General features: G+C 31.9%; 1 protein-coding gene across 1 annotated transcript; it reads left to right on the top strand.

Annotated features, from left to right (window-relative positions):
* The first annotated feature begins 624 nt into the window (after positions 1-624).
* LOC112701504 (zinc finger BED domain-containing protein RICESLEEPER 2-like) lies at positions 625-2,179 on the top strand. Its single transcript, XM_025752254.1, has 4 exons — positions 625-1,590; positions 1,676-1,794; positions 1,894-1,994; positions 2,076-2,179. Exons 1-4 carry the CDS (start codon positions 625-627, stop codon positions 2,177-2,179), a joined length of 1,290 nt encoding a protein of 429 aa, XP_025608039.1.
* The last annotated feature ends 18,609 nt before the right edge of the window (positions 2,180-20,788 follow it).

The raw sequence follows: 20,788 nt of genomic DNA, 5'->3' as shown, positions 1-20,788 counted from the left end.
ACACGAAATCCTGAAAATATGGAAAGATCTGAAATGAAAGAAGATATTAAAAAGAAAAAGACAAAGGCTGTAACATCTGATGTGTGGAGATATTTCACAAAGCTTGGACCTGGTGATGATGGAATAGATCGTGCTCAATGTGATGGATGCAAACAGAAGTTTAAGGCTGGTGGTAAACAATATGGGACATTGTCACTTAAGCGTCATTTGGACAGGTGCGTGAAAATAGATTTTGAGGATATTGGTCAAACTTTGATAGAAATGCAAAATAAAATGGGGGCTCTCAAGATAGATAATCATGTGTCGCGTGAGATGTTTGCTGCCTTTGTGATTGATTGTGATGTTCCCTTTTCTATTGTTGATAATAAGAAATTTAGAAATTGGGTAAAATACATCAGTCCAACTCTAGGCCTAATTACTAGAAATACTCTTAAGGAGGATGTGTTGAAAATTTACTCAAGGGAAAAAGAAAAGCTTAAAAGTATTTTATTAGCCATTCCTAATAGAGTTTGTTTGACTTCTGATTTGTGGACATCCATCACTACAGAGGGTTATTTATGCCTAACTGCTCACTTTGTTGATCTGAATTGGAAATTGTAAAGTAAAATTTTGAGTTTTTGTCATATGCCTCCTCCTCATACGGGATTTGAATTGTCTTCCAAGATTTTTGAGCTTTTAAATGAATGGGGAATTGAAAAGAAGATTATGACTCTTACACTAGATAACGCATCTGCTAATGATACATGCCAAGATCATTTGAAAAGTACATTAAATATGCATGATTGGTTGTTGTGTGATGGAGAGTTCTTTCATATTCGTTGTTTTGCTCATATCTTGAATCTTATTATGCAAGATGGATTAAAAATTACTCATGATGCATTGGATAAGATTAGGGAAAGTGTGAAATATGTTAGGGGATCGAAAAGTAGAATGATAAGGTTTAAAGAATGTGTTTCAGCGATTCAAGGTTTGAATTTTACAAGTGGGTTTCATCTAGATGTTACTACTCGATGGAATTCTACATACATTATGCTCGAAAGTGCTATCAAGTATCGGAAGGCCTTTGAGTATTTGAAGGCAACCGATCATGCTTATAAGTATTGTCCTTCAGTTGATGAATGGGGGAGAGCTGAAAAGATATGTGAATTTTTATACCCCTTTTATGAAACTACTAATTTAATTTCTGGCACATCTTACCCTACTTCGAATTTGTATTTTCTACAAGTCTATCATATTCAATGTGTTTTGATGGGAAGTTTGAGAAGTGAAGATGAGCTTCTAAGGAGCATGGAAGAAAAGATGATGAACAAATTTAAGAAGTATTGGGAAAAGTATAGTGTCATTCTTGCATTTGGTGCTATTCTTGATCCTAGACTTAAGATTTCTACCTTAGAGCTTATGTATGAAGAGATTGATGCTGAGACTGCAAAAGGGAAGGTGGAACATGTGAAAAAAAAATTATACAAACTTTTTGAAAAATATGACAAGAATTCTCTTCCAACTGTTCAAGCACAAGGACCTAGTATTCAATCTTCATCCATGGCCCATACCCCTGAAAGTGCAATCAAGAAGCGACTCGCAATTGTTGGTGTAAGTAATGTTTAACATTTTTAAATTCTCTTATTAATTGTCATTATTCTATACTAACAAGATGTGATTATTTCTATTTTGATAGAAATTGATGAAACGTAACCATCAAGCTGAAGTCTCTAGTGGAAAGAATCCACTTAATACATACTTGGAGGAGCCACTTTTGTCAAAGGATTGCTTTGAAGATTTAGATGTTTTGGAATGGTAGAAATTATATGAGAGTCGTTATCCGAAGTTATCAATCATGGCACGTGACTTATTGAGTATTCCAATTACTACGGTTGCATCGGAATCTGCCTTCAGTATTGGAGCTCATGTCATTAACAAATATAGAAGTCAAATGTTGCCAGAAAATGTTGAGGCTGTGATTTGTACTCGCAATTGGAATAAAGGCTTTGTTGATGGTAATTACATTGTTATTTACTAATTTAATATTTATAAGTATTTATATCTTGTTCTAAATTTGGGTATTCTTCTAATTGCAGGTGAAGGCGAAGGTGAAGATGTGAATCCTCAAGGTGCTAGGAGAGGCGGTGTTTTAACTTCTGAATCAGATTCAAATTTTATTGATTTAGAAGTTGATAATTGATTTATGTGTGTTGATTTAAAGATTTTTTTGGGTGTCTTGTTGATTTATGAATTATGTTGTGTTTTGTTTTAATTATGGTAGAATTTATGTGTGGATTATATGTTTGTTTTGTTATTATTATGCACTTATATTTGAGATTTTGAGACTTATTATTTGTTATGTCTTATTTTTATTATTGTTAATTTCAATCAAAAAAATTATTATGGTTGATTATAATTTTTTTATGGATTAATAATTAATTTAAGATATTATTCTATATATTAAAAAATAAATTTGATGGAATAATTTTATTATAAAGTAAAAATTTGGTAAATTGAATTTTATTGAATTTTATCATAAAAGAAAAAATTTGGAATTAAAAAAGGGCGGGCTGGCCCGCCAACCTGCCAATCCGCCCTTTGGCGGAGTGGGGTAGCAAGTTGAGCCCATATTAGTTTGGCGGGGCGGGCTGGCCAACTCCATATTTGGGCGGGCTTTGGCGGGGCGGGGCGGACCAGCCCGCTTTGCCACCCCTAATCACTATTACGTCCAGTTCCTATTTTCTACAAAAAGTTTCATCAATCTAATTAGAAGTTCAACTAAACACTGTTTTGCTTAATTCTTTAGTTCTTGTAAAAATGATACTTATTTACCGTAGTATTACTTAAAGCAATTTGGTACACTTGCTAACTACCCATGAATAGTGTGTGATTAATTTTGCAAACTAAGGTTAGGTTTTAGAAAAAGTTGCTAAGGTTGGCTTAGAAATTTTAGCAAAATTTAGGGAACAACGATAAATAGAAATTATCTGTAATTAAAGGAAATTGCTCTATATTGCAAAAGAATTTTACTCATCGACTTGAAAATGAGTTCGAGGAAATACTATCTTTTTATAAATTTAGACCACTTGATTTGATTTGATTTAATTTGTAAAATTACGACTGCCAAATCTTTAAATCTAAATTTTTCATTCTCCAAGTACTTAAACTTTAAATTTCAAATTATGTGCATTATTTTATTATTCAAACAATTATTGATCAGATGCCCTTACCAATCCAATTGAATTTGCCATAAATCGAAATTTTCATTTTTCTTTCCTGAACAATTTCAAAGAATAATGACCCTTGAATTTATAAAATTAATCCTTATCCAATTAAATTTGCCATAAATCAAATTTTTCATTTTTCTTTCCTGAACAATTTCAGAGAATAATGACCCTTGAATTTATAAAATTAATCCTTCATAACTCAGTTGAATTCTCAAAGTTTTGAGGGTTTACAACAATTGTCATCATGCATTGAGTCCTCCATTATCCTTAGTAACTAGCCATCATTATCGTCTACCTTAGCCGTTGGAGCTGTAAATTTGACCCTTGTCAAGCTGGTGAACTAATTCAAGTCTGTTAGTCCAATGCTTATTTCTCTAGATAAGTGGTCGTGCCGTCAAATCTGATCACGATGTTGATACAACAATTGGATCCACTAGTGAAGTAGCGAAGATGCGGGGATATATAGGTTAAGGCACTTATCATGGCCACCGAGCTTAATAAATTTGTAGGATCCCTTCGTCAAATTTGCGAGACCATATTTGCATTGTCTCTCATATATGTTATGTATTTTTTTGTTTACGGTATCTCTCAATTTGATAGGCTAAAAATTAATCTGTCATGAATTTAAACTCTATTTAAGAATTTATTACTGATTAATGGATTGTTGCATACACAAGAATTGAAATCTCCAATACTTACTTAAATAAACGAGTAAGCTAACTATTCAACCAACCCAAATTAATTCATATATATTCTATATTATACTGGAGTTATTGATGATTAATTATATTGGGTGATTTTAAATATTTAATTATTTATAATTTTGGATGTTCGATTACATAAAATTTTTTATGTTCATAGTTTTTTATTGTTTTACAAGTTTCAATATAAATATTTGATTTTTTTAATGTTTTTTAATATAGGATTTTGGATGTTCCTTTGAATAATTTGAAGATTATTAATTTTGTGTTAATTTTAAAATTTTTAATTCGGAATGTATATTTTAATTTTTTTTTTTTAAGTAAACAACAATAAGTAGCGGTGAGGGTGAGGTATGTATTGGCCGGAAAAAGAAAAGTGAGAAGAAAAAGTGCGAACGTGAGAGCAAAAATTAAATTTTTAAAATTTGGCTAATGTTAGTTACCAAAAAAATTAGTTTCTTAGTTGAATTATAAATGTTATATCGGATTTTTTTTAATATATAATAAAAAAATAATTAATTCTTAAAATAAGATATTTTAACTTTATTTTCAAAAATACGATTTTTTTTTGTAATTAGGGCAATGTAACACCTTAATTTTTAGCACGTCATGATCGTACTAAAAGTAAGGCATTACTAATCTATTTTTCTTTATTATCTATTTAATATTGAGCCTTTACGTTGTTATCGCATTTTAGTTTTATAGAAAATGTCGGAAAAATTTGCTTTTATTCTTTAAAGTCATACTTTAAAGTTTTACAAGTACTAATAATCACATAAATATTATTAGTAATAAATTTAATATAAAAGAAATCCAATAAAATTCGAATACAACATATCTTATCTACTCTTCTAAATAAAATAAAATATCAAAGGATAAAAGCGGAAAGACTCTATGAAAGTAGTTGAAATCATAAAGAAAGCCTACTAATTGCTCGCGGTTTCACTTTAAGTCTTTAGACCTATGACACTGAAAGGGTGAAAGATTTTGAGGTGAGAACAAACCATATATTTTCAGTAGGGAATGAAAATACCGTAAAAGTAATGAATAAAATGCGAATAATTAACATACCCAAAGAATCTATGTTTTTATCAAACCTTTGAAAAAGACTCTTGATTTGAGTTTAGCTAATTAATTACCTCTTTTAAAATCTCTAATCTCACAACATATTTTAAATATAAAACTAGTCATATTAACTATCTCCCAACCATATAATTAATTCTCAATCAAAATGTCAATTCTTAATACTTTAATACATTCACAAACTAATAGCACAGGCATAAAATTCAGTTCATCACACAAGCAAGTTACAACAAGATAAATGGCACAATCACAAAGAAATAAAAATTATACTTTTCTTAATAAATCGAATTCAAATAATATTCTTAAATCAAATTTACTTTTAAATAACACTTTAAATAAAATTTTAGAGTTTTATAAAAATTTGGCAGCATTTTCTCTAAAATTCGGGTTATACCACCCTTTCAGGATCTCTACCAAACCATTTTCAACTCTCAAAAATCATTGATAAATCCAACAAAACATATCCATTATTAAAACATTGTAAATCTGAAAGCTAACCAGGTTCAATATCAAAGTCATTTTTAATTCTTTATTAGTTACCAATAAATCAAGCTAACATTTTCTCAAAATAAGCTTATAAACTGAATTTTCAATTCAAATAACTTTTTCGTATGTTTTACCAAAATTCGGACACAACTTCCCTTTTAACATTCAACTTCATCACCCTTATGGGTTCCTTTATTTTCTCAACAATCCACTAGTCTGATTCCACAATCATCAATACAACACGATTCTCAATAATCAACCAAACTAAGAAAGTAAAATGACTAGAAATTCAGCAACAATCCAAACTCAATTCATATTTCAATTTAACAAACAAGACCAATTAAACATCATTCACAATCACAATCCAACCAATCCTTAGCAAATAGTAAATACCACACTCTTATAAATTACTTGCAATTATTCAATAAATCTTTCGGACATTTTTAAATTAAAACTTTTAATTTTAAAATGAACCCCTACCTCTATAAAAAATTAAAATATTCGAAGTTTCGGAAAAGCTATTTGACCGAGTTGTTGAAGAAGAAAACGTTAGAAATCGCCTGTATCTTCTAGAACTCCAATTAGTTGAATTTAAGGAAAAAAAGAGCTATATCATTATCAACTTCTACGAAACAAAAATAATGTCAATATGTAAAAAAAAAAGATACAAACATTTTTATCAAATTAAATTTTTTTTATTAGAGTTACGGATCACAAAAAATCAAAATAAAAAACTCAGATGTTTCATGGTTTCTCAATCTCTCTCCCCTACGACTTTTCCCTTTTTCTTTTCTCTCAAGTTCAATTCGATAAAGCATGAATGAAAGAAATGGGTATATATATATATATATATATATATATATATATATATATATATATATATATATATATATATATATATATATATATATATATATATATATATATATATATATATATATATATATATATATATATATATATATATATATATATATATTGCAAACAAGCCACGTTTACTTCTTTTCTTTGTACACTTTGAACCTTGACCAAGTGAATGAGATAATTGAAAGAATATATAATGACATTAGATGATTAAAATAAATATTGGCTAGGCGTCAAGGTTAATAAATAAAAAAAATCATGTGTTATTATTAATTATATACATATACATAGTAAATCAAGTTCCATTTCCTTTCTTTGGTTCCTTTGAAGACTACGTTAGGTACCTTCCAATAATAATAATAATAATAATAATAATAATAATAATAATAATAATAATAATAATAATAATAATAATAATAATAAAATTTAACTTTTGTATATTAAAATAATCTTTTATAAATATTTAAAACTAATAAAATAAATTATAATTAAACTAAACTTTAATAATTATAAAATTTTGTTTAATTATTTTTGTTAAAAATAATTTTTTAAAAATAAAATCTCAATATGATATAATAACTCATAAATAACTAATTATTTAATTTTAAAAAATTTGGAATCTTACAGGTAAGTTCGCCGTGCTCCTGACAAACTCTATAATTTATATAGAGTTTGCCACCCCCTTCGACGAATTCTATATTATGTTTCCAAAATAAAAGCATATTTGTTGGAGAGCGGATTAGAAAGCCACAATTTCATTGTCCATTTTCATTCATTCTCATTGTTTGACATTTTTCTTTACAATGTCAAAAAATTCATTGTTATCCATTCATTACGATGGAAAATAGTGTATGATGAAGAATGTTCTATCGTTTTCAGATCGGAGCAACCGATAATTACCTATATGACATCAGAAGTCAATAGTTTAGAAGAGTTGAAAAATTTGATATTGCATGCTGTCGGATAGCAAGAGACAAAACGGGTGAAAAAAATTACTACAGATATCCGACCGAAGTAGATGGCAGTATGTTTTATAAAAGGTATATTACAGTTATATTTTCTCTGTTGCTAGTATATTTATCTGACCATGGTTGTGAGAAACATTTCTATTATTTTGAATTAGGTATCGTTTATGTGACGACTAGGACGCACGACTTATAAGGTCGTGGCACAACCAATGGACTATTTATCTGTTGGAATTATTCGTGTTTCTTGTTGAGTTAGGTGGTCGATGATCATCTGCAGATACAGTTGATGATAGTCTGGTGAGTGGAGCTGTTAGACAAACTATCAGAAGGACGATGGTGGATCTAAATATGTCACCTGAAGGGAGTTAAGAGGGGTCTAAAGTTGAAGTTCAGAATGTTGACATAATGGACTACGGTGTTGCAAGTCATGATAGTTCTGCTATCAGGGATCCGATGATGGATCAGTATGCAGTTAACCCCAATGATGGCCACACGTCTCTATGTCCTCTAGTAGTGGGAGCCACCTGATGTGCACTCATGAGTTAGATGCATCTGGGAATAGGATACCCCCTATAAGTTGCATGATATACCTCCCGTGTACTTCATCAGACGCTCCTCTGTGGCGTCCTACTCCAGCTTTCTACAGACCGTGCTGTGAAACCAAGTGAGGTTCACAGTCGACTTGGTCTGTGACTGTTTGTCATTTGGGTCAGGAACAACACCCAGCAGCTGCTGACAAAAGTCCTCAATAGTCCATCTCTGATGGTACTGCTCCCAACTACCTATGCATCCACTCATAGGATCTATCACCGTCGATCCTCAGCCCCAGCTGATAGGCTACGTTGTGCAGGGTGATAGTCATCTCCCCACATGGTAGATGAAATGTGTGCGACTCATGCCTCCACCTCTCTATCAACGCAGAGGCAAGTGGCCAGTTGTGCTCAAACTCAACCATATAGGCCACATACTCAAACCCGGCTCGTCTGAGATATGGCCTAATCTGCTCTGGCGGGCGTGTCATCAAATTCCACTTGGTGCGCAAGATCCGAGGCGCCTACCAAACAAAACATAAAATTAAAAAAATCAAGAACACCTAAAATAACAACTTAACTGTTTATTAATTATAATGAAATAAACAAAAATAATAAAAGTATACCACTCGATGAAGTCTGCCAGTAATGTGCTCGACCTGATCTAATTTGTAGAGCGTCTCCTCGTAGCCTAATAATTGTTGCTCCATCTAACCACACTCTATTGAAATCAAACAACATATACTTAACTTAATTCCTTTCACATCAAATAAATACCAAAAATAACATATTCGAAACTTACTAACTAAAATTTACCTCAACTAGATGACTCCGTCAGCTAACACCCTAAACAACCTTAATCAATTACTAACTAAATCCTAAATTTTACTAATCATATTTTTTACTATTATTACTTAACCTAACTAATTATTCTACTAATTACTTTATAATTCACGACTTAAACTAATTATTCTGAGTAACCTAACTAACAATTGACTAACTACTTATACTAATTAACATGTTACAAACAATATACAGCAACTGTACTTAAAAACAATAACATCCAAATTTTAACTAACATGTTATAAAGTCTAACTAAAATGTAAACATTAACTCTAACTAACATGTAACCTCTAACTAGTAACTTTAACTAATATATAAACAGTTACTCTAACTACCTTGAAAAAAAGTCATTCTAATTAACGTACTAATCTAAAACAGAGGATGTCGTAAATAACAAACTTCACGCACCAGAGAGCAGGAACAGAGTAATTTTGGAAAAGAGATAGAAAAAAAAACGGACAAATGAGGATGGATCCACCTGACTTTTATAGTGTGTCGAACTCAACCTAGAGTTCGTCAGAGGTGCGGCGAACTCTATATAAATTATAGAGTTCGCCAGGTGCGACGAACTTGCTCTACTTACAAAAAAAAAATCGTATTTTCGAAAATAAAGTTAAAATCTTTTGTTTTAGAAACAAATTATTTTTTTTATTTTATATTAGAAAAAAATCCAGATTATATCTGTTGTATAATATGTTTCACTTTGATCATTTATGTTACACAGTAAATAAAAAATCCAAAATTATTATTTATTTAAAATATGTAATTTCATAACACGATATTACAACTTCATTCCTATTATGAAAAAGGAATACAACAACATAATTCATAATGTCAGGGTCATCAGAAGCCCACAGCGACAACCATAAGTCCATAGCATTGTAGTCAAGGTTATATGGCTCAATTAAAATCCATGTAGCTACCACTACCATAAAGCACTGAACTAAATATATATTTTTAATTTGATGTAAGTTCTCACCAATATTATATACATGTCGACTTTACGTGAGAAGACACGGCATGCATAAAATCAAGGACATTGATAATTATTACTAGCGTCATTTACGTGCCAAGTCAAGTCCAAGGTGCTTTCATTAATTATCAATAATATTATTGTTATTATATATTTTTATTATTTGTAGTATTGAGTGTAAGTCCACATATGCATTAATTCTTTGATGGCACACATATGATAAGGAATACGATGCAGGCTCTGCTCTGGTCTTGTAATAAAAATTTGAGAGAGGTGGTAGGTTGCTATCGTTTTATACGTAATTAATATCTTTAATTGGGGGAAAAGTTTCAACATATAATACAGTAATTATAAGATATGAATTAATTCGGCCACCACTTTACTGGCTTCATAACCATATCTTCATTAATGGGTCTTTGGTCACCAAAGATTTAGATTATAGTCTTATTACTGAGGTCATATCGATCATCTTACAAGTCATACTAAATAATTTTAGTTGGAGTATGATATATTTTGAAATTAAAAAATGCTATAAATATAAAAAAATTAACATCATATATTTATGTATATCTATATATTATTATATTATTCTAATAAAATAATTAGTCACAAATTCATTTGGAATACAGTAAAATAATTAATATTAGAATAATCAAATTTTTCTGCAATAATATAATCAATTTTTTATAAACACTAAATTCATTTTTTTTATATGTAGATGATTTTAATATTTATGGGTAATTTAAATTTAAGTTGAAATAGAACAATAATACCTCTTGATAACTTGTTTATATATAGAAAACAAGTCATCGGTGCTCAACAATAGTTTGATTTTATTTTAAAAACTATAGCAAAAAAAGAATTTTGCTATGTGTTTTGGAGGCTAAACTACATACAGGGAAAAGCTAATCAATTATACTATTACTCGGTTAGTAATTATTTTTTATAGGAATGTGGTTCATTGAGTAACTTGGCAATGAAAAAATTGCAGAAGAAAGTGCAAAGCTCAGCAAAGAATGAAAACTGAAAGTGGTGCCTTGAATTATGAATTAGTGATAGAAAATAAAGATGCATAAGGTATATCTTTTTAACAATATTGAGTGAATTTTTTCTAACCATCCCTAAAATAACATATAAATTTCTCTATTTTTATAATGTGTCATATCTTAATTGGATATTTACTTTTAATTTGAGTTATTATTTTAACCATAGTTAGATTATATTATAATTAAATTTTTAAAAGGGATAAATGTATAATTTATTAAAAGATTAGAAACTGATTTTTTTAATTTTCCAAATCACGTTAAAGGTAGTCCTAATCCTAAATTTTTATTTCCTCGTTCTCTCTCAATGTCACTCAGAAACTCTTCCTCACCAGTCAGCCTCTCCTGAAGTCTCGAACGGCCGAACTCCAGAGTCCAAAAGTCACGATCGCTGGCTCCTCTGATTCGTCTCGCTAGTTTCGGTGTGTCTCCAACATGGCGTCGTCACGTCTATGCCTCCCTTGCTCTGCGTCGTTGCGTCTCCTTACTCCGATGCGTTTCTCTTCGTCGCGTCCTCGTTCGTCGCTGCTATCACCCCTGGTCAGAGTCTGTTTCGACATGTTTTGACAGGTTATTTTTCTCTCTTCTCTGCATCTTTGAATGTCTTTGTCAATTTTTTTAGTTATTCAGTTGGCTTCTTATAATTTGATTACAATCGACGAGACAATGCTACTTGGGAGGCGCGACGAGGATGAAGGAATGGGAGAGGAGCGAAAGGTTGAAAGCCATTACAGAGGGTTAGGATACGTCTATCTTCTGAAAATGATTTAGAGAAAAAGTCATGTTTCAAATTTTAATACTTTAAAAAATTACATAATTACCGATTTTAAAAATTAATTTAATTATAAAATAGTATAACCATGATTAACCTAATAACCAATTAAAAAGTGACATATCACACAGAATAATTACATATTACTTTACAAAAAGTATATATATATATATATCTCAATTGTAGTAAAGGTTCATTATATTGAGTTGTAGAATTTGAAAAAGGCATGCATCTTAGCACTTGCACAATTGTCACAATATTCATAGAGATCAGAATCATCATTATTGTCTAAAGAAGAAAAAAAACTACAATAAATAAGAATAGATTTAACAATTTTGGAGGTAGCATGACCTAATTTCTTAAACAAAAAACAGATAAAATTGTAGGCTTTGTATTATGATCTAGTTGTGGAATAGTAACATTGTGAAATTAATAAAGGCTTCTATTATTGAAACCTTGCAATAAAATCTTCTTAATATACTTGCACCTCACAAAACAAAAATAGTCATAAAACTTATACAAATACTACATCATCCTTAATAAATTTGGACACACTAATCATATTTTTTATAATTTGAGGAGCATCAGTTAAAGATTTTAACTTAAACCAACATTTTAAATCATGAGCATGTAAATATAAATTATCAATATATTTAATATGCACACCCATTCATTACCTACTTGAATTTGTTCAAGGCCAGAATACTCAAAACAAGATAACAAAGTAGATTGATGAGGAGTAACCTGATGGGAGGTGCCCGTGTCTGAAAACCATAAAGGATCTGAGGCAGAGAAAAGAATAGCCATGTATGCTTATGGATTGCGAAAAGAGGGTGGAGGTGGTGATATAGATGAATTTGATGTTGAAGGATACATAGGGATGAAGTAGTTGAAAAAGAAGAATTTGATAATGCATATCTTGAATTTTGAAAGGATGGTGGTCGATCTTGATTAAAGCATGGGAAACAATTCCATGCAATGTGTCCTAAACGACCACAAATCTAGTATTGTGGTCGATTATTACCAAAAAAGGAGCGACCACCACGAGAAAATATTCCACCATGTCCACGGCATCCACCAAAACCTCTACCAGAGTAGTTTGATGAAGGAAAAGATGCTTGAGTGATGTGAGCTTGTGCTAGAATTGTACCAGATTTTTAAAACTTCTCTAGCAAATCATCATGAGAAGGAATTGAGGTTTCTACTTTGTGAAGAGAATACAATTTTGGATTTGTAGAAATAGTAGTGATGACGGTCTAATAATCCTCATTAAGACCTTCTAATAACACTTCTACATGTTCATCATTGGATTATCGATAATGCCAACAAATCTATAATCTTTTTCACCTTGAAAACATAGTCTACAGTAGAAAAGGCTCTGCTTCTTGGTAAGTTTCGATTGTGATTTCAATTGTTTTTCCTTAAACTAGGCTAGTTTAATAAAGTAATCTTCAATGTTGCTCCAAATATCATGAGCAAACTTACAACCAATAATTTTATTTTTAAAAGATCTTTTCATAGGTGCTAGCAACCAGGAGATGATGTTATAGTCTTCCTATTTCCTTCTCATATAAGTAGTGGAAAGAACACCAGCAACACGATCATCATCCATTGCATACTGAGAAGGAATTAATCAACATGAAGATGATCTTTAAGATCTTGTCCAATAATTGCTACTAATTCTTGTAATTGCCAAGTCTTTTGATTATTCTCATTGAGTTTATGATGAGTGGATATTTTATACATTTTTTGGAATCATTTTCATATAATTTTTAGCATATTTTGTTTAATTTTTATTAAGTTTTCATAGGTTTTAGTGTTAAATTCACATTTTTAGATTCTACTTTGAGTTTGTGTGTTTTTGTGCAATTTCAGATATTTTCTGGCTAAAATTGAGGAGTTGAAGCAAAAGTCTGACTCAAAGACAGAGAAAGTATTGCAGATGCTGTCCAAATCTGACTTCCTTGCACTCGGAAGAGATTTTATGGAGTAATAAAAATCCAAATGGAGCATTCTCAACGGCTATAGAAAGCTGACTTCCAGACATTTCTAGCAATATATAATAGTTCATACATTGCTTCAGAATATAAGGCCCAAAACTGGCGTCCAATGCCAGCCTCCTACTCCATTCCAGGTGTCCAGCGCCCAAAGGAGGAGACTAGCGTCCAAATGCCCAAAGAGGACCCCCTAGCCAGCGTTCAACGCCTTAGAGGCCTACTAGGACGTGGAGCTCATCAAAGCTCAGCCCAAACATTCACCAAGTGGGCCCTAGAAGTGGATTTAGCACTAAAAGACTGTTTTATCCTTTTTTATGTAATCCTTAGTTATTAGTTTAGTATTTAAGTGATATTTTACATAATCACATAGACCTCTATGCCATATTTTCGTTCAACATTGTGTTTTTTATCAGTATGAGTTTCTAAACCTCCTAGTTGAGGGGAGGAGCCCTGCTGAGTTTTATGGATTAATAAAAGTATTAGTATTTCTCTTCAAATTCGTGTTTGATTTAAATCTAAGATGTATTTTTCGTTCTTCAACATGATGAATGGGATGACCAGTGACAATCATCTTCGTTCTTCATACTAAGACCGCGTGCCAGACAACCACCAGTGTTCTTCTTGTGTTCGTGTGAATACTTAAGTGGAAAGCATTAAACCGCCATCTTGACTATACATCTCTTAGACAGCTAATCCATCATGACTTTGTTGGGGACTTCTCGAGACACCAGTTCAGCTGAGGTATGGGAAGATTAGGGTCTCTGTGGTAGAGGCTAGAACCAAGGTGCAACATCCTCTGATACGGAAGATTCGACCTTGTCTGTGGCGTTTTGAGTAGGATCACTAAAGAGAATGAACTGCAGAAACTTCACCCTCAATAGAATGGATCCGCACTAACCCTGGGGTTCAAATTTGGAGGAGTATTGGCGGCTGCTCAAACCAGTGTCAATCACATATAGTCTGCCATAGAAGAAATCATTCACAATTAAAGAAGACAGTAATACCCGAGTTAATCCAGAAGGACAAAGCATCTCCAAGCCTTAACCACCTTCTTATCATAGTTTACACGACTTCTGAGTTCTGATTACCCTTTTTCATTCTTTTTATGCTTTTAACCAAATTCAAATCAATAACTCTTCTATCTGCCTGACTAAGATCTGCAAGATAACCATAGCTTGCTTCAAACCACAATCTTCGTGGAATCGACCTTGACTCGCTCAGTATTACTTGGACGATCCAGTGCACTTGCTGGTTCAACTGTACGAAGCGTGGGAATTTGTGCACCAAGTTTTTGGCGTCGTTGTCGGGGATTGTTTGAGTTTGGACACTGACGGATTATCTTGTTCTCTAGATCAGGTATTGTCTTTAATTTTGTTAGAGTCTTTTATGTTATTTTTCTTTTTATTTCGAAAAATCAAAAACCTTTTCAAAATTTTTTTCCCTTTCTTTGTTTAATCTTTATTTATGGTTTGAGTCTTTTGCTTTTGTTCTTGTGGTAATTTTCAAATTCTTTGAGTCTTTCTTTCAAAAAAATTTTCAAAATTAGTGTCTTTTGTTTGAGTCATGTGTCAATCTTTAAGTTTGGTGTCTTCTTGTGTCTTTTCTTTAAATTTTCGAAAATTTTGTCTTTGGTTTTCAGAAATTTTAAGTTTGGTGTCTTTTGAATATTCTTGTGTTCTTTGAATTCGTTGAGTTTTGTTCTTGGTGTTCTTCTTGATCTTCAAAGTGTTCTTGTCTTTCTTCTAGTCTTGATCTTAAAATTTTTAAGTTTGGTGTCTCTTTGTATTTTTCTTTAAAATTTTTTGCATAGTAGTGTCATTAGATCTAAAAATTTTAAGTTTGGTGTCTTTTTGTTGTTTTTCTCTTTCCTCATTAAATTCAAAAAATAAAAAATATCTCCTCTATCTTTGTTTTAATTTAATTTTCAAAAATTTCATTAAAAATTCAGATTTTAATTTCAAAATTTTTATCTTATCTTATATTAGTTTTAAATTTCAAAATTCAAATCTTTTCAAAATCAAATCTTTTCAAAAAAATCTTACCTTTTTCAAAATCTTGTCTTATCTTTTTATCTTTCTTCAAAATTCAAAAATCTTATCTTATCTTATTTTAAAATTTAAATTTTAAAATTCAATTTCAAATTTCAAATTTCAAATTTTAAAATCAAACCTTTTCAAAATTCAAATCTTTTTCAAATCTTTATCTTATCTTGTTGACTTTTTCAAAATTCAAAATTCAAATTTTCAAACTTTCAAATTTCAAAATTGAAATTTCAAAATTTAAAATTCAAATTTTAAATTCAAATCTTTTCTAATCTTATATCTTATCTTAATTTCAAATCTTTCTTAATTAGTTACTCATCTTCTCTCTCTTCTTTTTCAAAACTTTCTAACTAATTCTTCTCTCTCCTAATTTTCGAAAATCCTTCCTCTATTTCTCTATCTTCTTTTTAGAAAACCCATCATTTAAATTTCAAATCTTTTTAATTAATTAACTCCTCTTTTTTGAAATAAATAAATAAATAAAATAAAATAAAAAATATTTTAATTCTTGTTTATCTTTTCTACTTCTATTTATTCGAACTCTTCTTCTACTTCTTCTATCTTCATTCTTCTATCTTACCACTACTATTGCTACTACCTAGGTGTCACAATCTTTGACCTGGAGTAAGTGGGACGAACCACAACCCTTGCTACTGCCTAGGATCTCAAAACATACATTCATTCAGTTTAAAATCAATCATCATTGTTATCAAATCTCAAACATTAACCTGGAGCAAGTGGGATGAACCACCACCCCTACTACTAGCCAGGTATAACAAATACACATTTATTCATAATCACCCTTCATTATTATCAATTCATAGACAATGACCCGAAGCAAGTGGGACGAACCACGACCCTTGCTACTATCCAGGTATCACAGATACATATTTATTCAAAACTCCATAATTAAACTCATTCATCATAATCCTCCTTCCCCATCTCATACCCGGAGCAAGTGGACAACTCCACTGCCTACTACCCGGGGTCACACGTCACATTCAACACTTTCCATCATTATTCATTTACCACATTCATTAATTATATATGCATCTCCGGCATACTCGCCATATGTTCAAGCTTCCATAATCAATCATAATCATTTAATCATTAATCATATACATGTACATACTCAGCCATATTTCGATGCTTGTCACAGCCATCCGACTCATAACATATACAGCACTCTCACCATCATTCTCAACAACTCATACAATCATCATTACTCATCATTCATCATTGATTCTTACTTTACTTCATCCACAAGTTACCACATGTCCTAACTTCTTTTCATTACTAGGCATGCTATAAAGATTTAGGACCTAGAAGATGAAAATTGAGGCTTAGAAGTCCGAAATTCGGCTTTAAAAACTCAAAACTAACTTTTGCTGACAATAGGGTCACGCGTGCGCGTCGCCCACGCGCACGCGTAGAAGCCAGAAAAACGACGTGACACGTGCGCGCGAGGTAGTCAGAAAAGCAGAGCGAAATGTACGTGTCAGCCACGTGTACGCGTGGGTGCGTTTTGTGCTCCTCGCACAAAACCAGCATAATATCCACACAACTCTCAGGATTTTCTATGGGGCATTCGTATCAGTGCAGCGACGCGTCTGCGTGGGTGAGTAAAAATCAATACTGACGCGTGCGCGTCGGCCACACGTGCGTGTCGGCCACGCGTGCGCGTGGAAGCACGTCTTTGCAAAATTTTTATTAAGTTAAAAAGCTGTAGAATTACACTTTTAAAACCCCAAACTTCCAACACAAATAACGTCTTCTACAAAATTCTTTTTTCAACCATTTTTGAACCGTTGGAAAGATTGTTGAATAAACTTTCATAAAAATTCAATTTTAAAGAATTCCAAACGTCGTGGACCAAGTTCCGGATCGTCAAAGTTTGTCAAAAATTAGTTTTTATCCAAACGTAGAAATCACCAATTTTTCCAATGTTCTCAAGCCAAATTTATTTTCACTCATCCAAATGACTACAACCCAATCACATTCACATAATTACACTCAACCAAAACCAAACCTACTTCATCTACACAATTTCACCCAAAACCATCAAATTCCACACTTCAATTCCTCAAACCTTATTATTCAATAACCAAACCAATTATTCACATATTCAATATCTAAAATCTATCAAATCTCTTATATCATCACACAATACACATATCAACTTACCTTCCTTACCTCTTTCCGGCCTCCGACCCAAAATTCACAGCCTCTGATCCAAATTCACAATTTAAATGCATATTCCACAAACCAATATTCATTATTTAATTCATCAAATTCTCAACACACCAGACATACAAATTCACACAATTATCAACTCAATCATCAATTCTCATTACATAACAATTGTGCATATTAGTACCAACCATTTGCACAATCCAAACTTAATCCTAGGGGCATCTAGCTTAGGAATTATCATCACACCACACAGTACTTAAATGAAACTTAAACTCTACCTCTTGAAGCCAAACCAATTGAACATCTTCTTTGGAAGTCTCCACCAATCCTTCACTCCAAGCTGCACCAAGCTCCACAAGTAACACCAACCTCCCAATTATGCACCAAAATCACCAAATACACTAACATAACCAATTTCACATATATACATCAACCTAGGGTTCATAAAAATGATACATCACAAGGGTTGGATGGTTTCTTACCTTAACCCACTGAAGTTTGTGATAAATATCACCCATGACTCATACTAGAGCACTCCTAAACAACCAAAATCACAAGATTTTCTCAAAACCCAACTGATGCGTGAGCATCTTTCTTATCTTTTTCTAGTGAATTTGCATCTAATTTATTGAGTTTAATAAAGAATTAATTATCTTTTAGCCAATATGGATGCTACTTTGAGTCTTTTTCAATTTTGTTTATTTTAGGTAGCATTTGACTGGAATTGATGGAGTTTCTACAGCTCAAGAATTAAAGGAAATAGCAGCGAAGAGCGACGGGTACGCGTGCCTGATGCGTGCGCGTGAATTGGAGATATCCATGGCGACGCGTGCGCGTGACTGACGCGCATGCGTGAATTGAAGATTTGCTCAGCGACGCGTTCGCATGACTGACGCGTCCGCGTGACTTTCGAAGAAGACCACGATGCGTACGCGTGATTGACGCGTATGCGTGACATGTGCCACGTGTAGAAAGTGCAGAAAAACGCTGGGGACAATTTCTGGGCTGTTTTGACCCAGTTTCCAGCCCAGAAAACACAGATTAGAAGCTACAGAATGGACAAATCAAGTGGTCCCCACCCATCAGCTGAAGACTTGTTAATTAATTCAAATTTAAATTCAAATCTTATTTTTAGGAAAGGATATTATTTTTAATTTTAGATAATTAGGTTTTAAATTAATTAGGATTAATTATAAAAGGAATGCCAATAGGGTTATTCCAACACAACATTATTCCATTCCAATTTACAATCCTAGTTTTTGACTCTGAACCATGAGCAATTAATCCTCCATTGTTAAGGTTAGGAGCTCTGTCTATTTGTATGAATTGATTCGTTTGATCTTTCTAGTTTAATCCATGTTTTGATTTATATTTCCATAATTGTTTTCGTTCTTTATTTTATGAATTTGGATGGAACGGAAGTATGACCCTCTTTCTATTTGAGTTCTTGTAAAACTTGGAAAAGCTCTTTACTTGAACAACAGTTTGAAAACATATTATCTTGAATTTCTAATTGTTTGTATTTAACGGGATACGTGACATATAATCCCTTTATTTTTGGATAATTAGAATTCTTGTGGCATATAAACTGGAATTTGATCATCACGTTCTAATTGAATTAATTGACCAAGGAATTGGCAGTTAATGAATTTCAGAGGAGACTAGGAAGGTCTAAGGAATTAGGGTCTAGTCACATATAGTTTGCCATGAATTAAATCCTACATAATTAAATTAGTTAGTAAGAAAAGTTAATCTGGAAAAATAGATAACTCTGAAACCTTAACTATCTTCTCCATATTTTATTCCCAATTTATTCACTTATTCACCTGTCTCTTCAAACTCTTCTTTACTCTTTAATGCTTTTTGAACATCTAAACACTATTTTCTGCTTGCCTAACTAAGCCAATCACTCAATCATTATTGCTTGATCCATCAATCCTCGTGAGATCGACCCTAACTCACATAACGTATTACTTGGTACGACCCGGTGCACTTGCCGGTTAGTTTGTGGGTTGTAAAATACCGCACCACCAACCCAATTCGAATTTAAAGAGGAAAACGAAAATTGGGCAGAAGACAGTAGGATACTCACCACAAAACTTAGATAGAATCGTAGAGAATGAGAAAAGCGATGCGTGGCTACAAACGGCTCGTCAATCGGAGTTCCGGAGAGAAAGTTATGGTGATTTGAAGTTGGAACTTGGATTAGGTTTCCTCCTCTCTTATGTCTTCTCCAAAGCTTGCGCCCCTACCCTCTTCCTTTAGAGTAAATGAGTTAAAATGCTCATAACTAATGTTTATATATGCTGGGTCTTGGGCCCACTTGAGCCCGATTCACTTATTTTTGTTCGTTGGCCCAATTTTGGGCCAAAACCTTTAAAATTAGCGCTCTAAATCGCACTTTAAATATTTCTACCTTTCCTAATTAAAATTCCTAATATCTTAACCTCATTTACTTATAATCAATTTTCTCAGATGCAGTACCAGACAGATCCCAGCCGATACTGTCGGTCAAAATTTCAATGTGCATTTTTACGCAAAAAATTATGTATTTTGACTCAAAAAAATTTATTGAATCTAAATATCATATTTAAATTATTAAATTTCGATTGCTAATTTTTTTAACTATTTTCGTTTATATCTAATTTAGTATTTAATTAATTACGATTAGATCGAGTTTTACGGTGCCCATATTTGGTAAACATCGAATACCAAGATGAATATATTTTAATTAAGTATTAATTAAGATTAAAAGATAATTTGTTGAGTGATCTTAATTCTTGAAAAATATTCAAGTTGGTCTACTACTCTACTATGCTCACACAATCATTTCTCCTATGCGCAACTCCTTGGTCTTATTAGTCTATACACAAGTTATATGTAAAACCACATAGGAGTAGTAATAGTTATGGCTTACTTTAATACATATATGTTATGTAAATAACCAGTGTTAATCATTGTACATGAGAATGATTGTTAGAAAACAGGGAAAAAAAAAACAAATTCTATATTATAATAATGATGCTGAATAACTTTTTTTTATTTTTCTTGCATTTAAACTAATACTAGTCAATTTTTTATTTATTT

This window comes from Arachis hypogaea, chromosome 7 (genome assembly GCF_003086295.3).
Source record: "Arachis hypogaea cultivar Tifrunner chromosome 7, arahy.Tifrunner.gnm2.J5K5, whole genome shotgun sequence".
Lineage (NCBI taxonomy): Eukaryota > Viridiplantae > Streptophyta > Magnoliopsida > Fabales > Fabaceae > Arachis > Arachis hypogaea.
This window is presented reverse-complemented; position numbering and strand designations above follow the sequence as displayed.

Excerpts from the sequence above, each read along its gene's own strand:
- LOC112701504 (XM_025752254.1), top strand. The coding sequence starts at position 625 with ATGCCTCCTCCTCATACGGGATTTGAATTGTCTTCCAAGATTTTTGAG. Across the intron at positions 1,591-1,675 it reads AGCGACTCGCAATTGTTGGT|AAATTGATGAAACGTAACCA; the intron begins GTAAGTAATGTT and ends CTATTTTGATAG. Across the intron at positions 1,795-1,893 it reads GATTTAGATGTTTTGGAATG|TATTGGAGCTCATGTCATTA; the intron begins GTAGAAATTATA and ends ATCTGCCTTCAG.